Below are 3,661 nucleotides of genomic sequence, written 5' to 3'. Positions count from 1 at the left end.
AGCACCCTGCAAGGTTTGCCAAAACCATGATATGAACCATGGATCTCTATCTGATATGATGCTCGAAGGCACTCCATGCAACCTCACAATCTCCTTGATGTACAGTTGAGCCAACTTAACCATAGGCATCCTCAGGTTCATTGCTAAGAAATGCACACCTTTGGTCAGCTGGTCCACTATGACCCAGATGGTGTCGTGCCCTCTAAAAGTTTGTGGCAAATGGGTCATAAAGTCCACCGAGATGCTATCCCATTTACACACTGGTATTTCCAGGGGCTGTATCATCCCACCGGGTCTCTGGTGCTCCACTTTCGCCTTCTGACAGGTCAGACAGGCAGACACGAACTGTGCCACATCCTTCTTCATCCCTTGCCACCAGAAAGCTTCCTTGAGGTCTTGATACATCTTTGTCATGCCCGGATGCAAGCTAAGACGACTCTTATGTCCTTCCTCAAGGATTAGCCTTTTCACCTCCACATCATCAAGCACACACACTCTGCCCTGGAATCTCAATATGTCGTCGTCACCCAACGCGAAGTCCTTTGCCCCTTCTGACCCCAATTGCTCCCTAACCTTGTTCAGGCCAGTATCCAACAGTTGTCTTTCTCTAACCGAGTTTAGGAAGTCACTAGATATGGTCAGAGTACTACATCTAATGAATCCTGACTCCAACTCCACCTGCAGTCTCATGTCTCTGAATTTCTCCAACAGTTCCACCTCCTTTATCATAAGATGAGCGGCGTGCACTGTCTTTCTACTCAAGGCGTCTGCTACCACATTTGCCTTCCCCGGATGATACAAAAGTTCAAAATCATAGTCCTTTAAGAATTTCATCCATCTCTTCTGCCTCATGTTTAACTCCTTCTGGTCAAATAGGTACTTCAAACTCTTGTGATCATTGAATACCCAGAATTAGCACCATAAAGATAATGCCTCCAAATTTTCAAGGCGAAAACTATAGCTGCTAGCTCTAGGTCATGAGTGGGATAGTTTCTCTCATGCACCTTGAGTTGCCTCGACGCATATGCCACTGCCTTCTTCTCCTACATCAGAACACAACCAAGTCCAAGGTGGGGTACGTCACAATAAACCTCAAAGGGTTTTCCAACATCCGGAATAACCAATATCGGGGCGCTCGTCAAACGTCGCTTCAGTTCTTGAAAACTTTCCTCACATTTATCCGTCCAAGCAAAGGGTTGGTCTTTCCGAGTAAGCTGGGTCAGGGGCGCCACTATCTTGAAGAATCCCTCTATGAATCTCCTATAGTAGCCGGCTAAACCCACAAAGCTTCTGATTTTGGTTGCTGACTTGGGACTTTCCCACTTAACCACTACATCAACTTTCGCGGGATCCACCGCAATGCCTTGTGCTGATATCACGTGGCCCAAGAATTGTACCTCGTCCATCCAGAACTCGCACTTGGATAGTTTGGCATATAATTGTTTATCTCTCAAGACACCCAACACTAGTCTCATATGCTCGTCATGCTCCTCCTGAGTCTTGGAGTATATAAGAATGTCGTCTATGAAGACTATGACAAACTTATCCAAAAATGGCCTGAAAACTCTGTTCATGTAGTCCATGAACACCGTCGCAGCATTGGTCACACCGAAAGGCATAACCACATACTCGTAGTGCCCATACCGGGACCTGAAGGCCGTCTTCTGTACATCATCTGCCTTCACCAGAATCTGGTAGTATCCCGACCGCAAGTCAATCTTTGAAAATATCGAGGATCCATGCAACCGATCCATCAAGTCATCTATCCTCGGAAGGGGGTACTTGTTCTTGATGGTCATCTTGTTCAACTGTCTGTAGTCTACACACAACCGCGAACTCCCATCCTTCTTCTTCACCAGCAGTACCGGCGCTCCCCAAGATGAGGTACTGGGTCGGATGAACTATTTCCCCAGTAAATCCTCTATCTGTTTCTTGAGTTTCACCAACTCTACCGGAGCCATACGGTATGGAGCCATCGACACTGGCCCGGTTCCAAGTACCAAATCAATCGAGAACTCCACCTCTCTACTAGGGGGTAATCCCGGTACTTCCTCTAGAAACACGTCTTCAAATTCTTGTACTACCGGTATAACATACTTCCTCTCTTCTCCCTCCACCTCTAGGTGGGTGAAGATCAAGAAACACTGTGCACCGTCCTGTAGCTCCTTCATAACCCCGTGAGACGATAACAACTCAGGCTCCTCTAAGTTGGGAAATAACAGCCTCTTCTTGCGGCAATCTATAAGAATGCGATTGGCAGAGAGCCAATCCATCCTTAGGATTACCTCCAACTCCTACAGAGGTAGACAGATCAGATTCACTTTGTACCTGCGTCCTTCTACCTCCACTGGACACTTAGCACACAAGGACGATGTCCTGACCAAACCCGATGCCGGAGTAGATACCACAAGGTCATATTGTAGTTCACAAACCGGCAGACCCAACCTTTGCACACAAGATTCAGACACAAAAGAGTGTGTCGCTCCAGAGTCATACAAAACACATGCAGATTTACCAGCAATCACACAACGTCCCATGACAAGGTTACCTGAGCCTGCTGCCTCCGCTCCAGTCATGGCGTACACTCTGCCCGATGCTTGAGGCCTGTTGCCTCCCCTCCTCTGCTGATTCTGGACTGGGGTCAGAACTGGAGTACGCGTTGCTGTCCTCACGAGGGTGGGGCAATCCCTGCCAAAGTGGCCCTCCTTGCCACAATTGTTGCATCTCTTGAAGCCCGCAAGCTGGGGGCAGACATTCCTCTTGTGCGATCCCCCACACTGGTAGCATTGAACTCTGCTCTGTTGGGAAGAAGACTCCCTAGACCCCTGAGACTGGAAATGGGGCCTAGTATATGGTTTCCTCCTCTCCTCATGCCTATGCCTGGACCCAGATGGTCCTCCCACTCTCTGCTGGTGAGGGTGCTGAGTTTCCACCTCCACCTTCATCTTCTCCATGACCCTGGCCTTCTCTACCAAGACTGCAAAATCCTTGATGGACAGCGGAGCCACCATCAAACGAAGATCCCCGCGGAGGCCGTTCTCAAACTTCTTGCATCGCCACTCTTCATCTAGTGGCATGGTATAAAAGCGGCTGAGATGCTTGAACTTTTCTGCATACTCAGCTACAGATTTGCTTCCTTGAGTCAACTGCAAAAACTCCACCTCTTTAGCATATTTGACGCTGTCGGGGAAGTATTCGGAGAGGAACTTTCTCCTAAAGACCTCCCAAGTAACTGGTTCCTGCCTCTTCTCCATGATGGACTTCATACTGATCCACTAGTGCTCAGTCTCACCAGTGAGCATGTACACTGCGAAGGCCAGCCTACTCTCCTCGGGGCACATCTTAGCATCAAAAATCCTTTCAATGTCCTTCAACCACTGATCTGCGACATCTGGACTGATCTTCCCATTAAACTTAGTCGGATGGTGCTTCAGAAAGTCTTCCAAACTCCATTCCCGATGGAGAGGTCTTGGCTCAGGGCCGTGGACAGGGGCGGTGGTCCTATTTTCCTCCAACTGACGGAGGGCCTCCATGTGTTGACGGTGAGCGTCCTCAGCAGCCACCCTAGCAGCTTCCATCTGCTTCATAACTAGTTGTTGTTGCTCAAGTGATGCCGCCTGCCGCTGCATCGATGCTTCATGTTGTTGCATCATTGTAGTAC

The 3,661-nt window shown here is 48.8% G+C and overlaps 1 protein-coding gene across 1 annotated transcript; it reads right to left on the bottom strand.

Annotated features, from left to right (window-relative positions):
• Positions 1-1,901: 1,901 nt before the first annotated feature.
• On the bottom strand, positions 1,902-3,254 carry LOC114184732. Its single transcript, XM_028072044.1, has 3 exons — positions 3,009-3,254; positions 2,382-2,921; positions 1,902-2,294 (listed from the first exon to the last, which is right to left on the bottom strand). The coding sequence occupies exons 1-3, from the start codon at positions 3,252-3,254 to the stop codon at positions 1,902-1,904; spliced, it is 1,179 nt and encodes a 392-aa protein (XP_027927845.1).
• Between the last annotated feature and the right edge of the window lie 407 nt (positions 3,255-3,661).

The sequence above is a fragment of the Vigna unguiculata genome, chromosome 5 (genome assembly GCF_004118075.2).
Source record: "Vigna unguiculata cultivar IT97K-499-35 chromosome 5, ASM411807v1, whole genome shotgun sequence".
In the NCBI taxonomy this organism is placed as follows: Eukaryota; Viridiplantae; Streptophyta; class Magnoliopsida; order Fabales; family Fabaceae; genus Vigna; species Vigna unguiculata.
The sequence above is the reverse complement of the archived record's forward strand: the minus strand, read 5'-3'. Positions and strand labels throughout refer to the sequence as shown.

What these genes read in the sequence shown, in the direction of transcription:
- LOC114184732 (XM_028072044.1), bottom strand. Translation starts at nt 3,254, where the DNA reads ATGGAGAAGAGGCAGGAACCAGTTACTTGGGAGGTCTTTAGGAGAAAG. An exon ending in GCGGGGATCTTCGTTTGATG is followed by an intron (nt 2,922 to 3,008) that starts GTGGCTCCGCTG and finishes GTGGAAACTCAG; the next exon opens with CACCCTCACCAGCAGAGAGT. An exon ending in CTACTCCGGCATCGGGTTTG is followed by an intron (nt 2,295 to 2,381) that starts GTCAGGACATCG and finishes CTACCTCTGTAG; the next exon opens with GAGTTGGAGGTAATCCTAAG.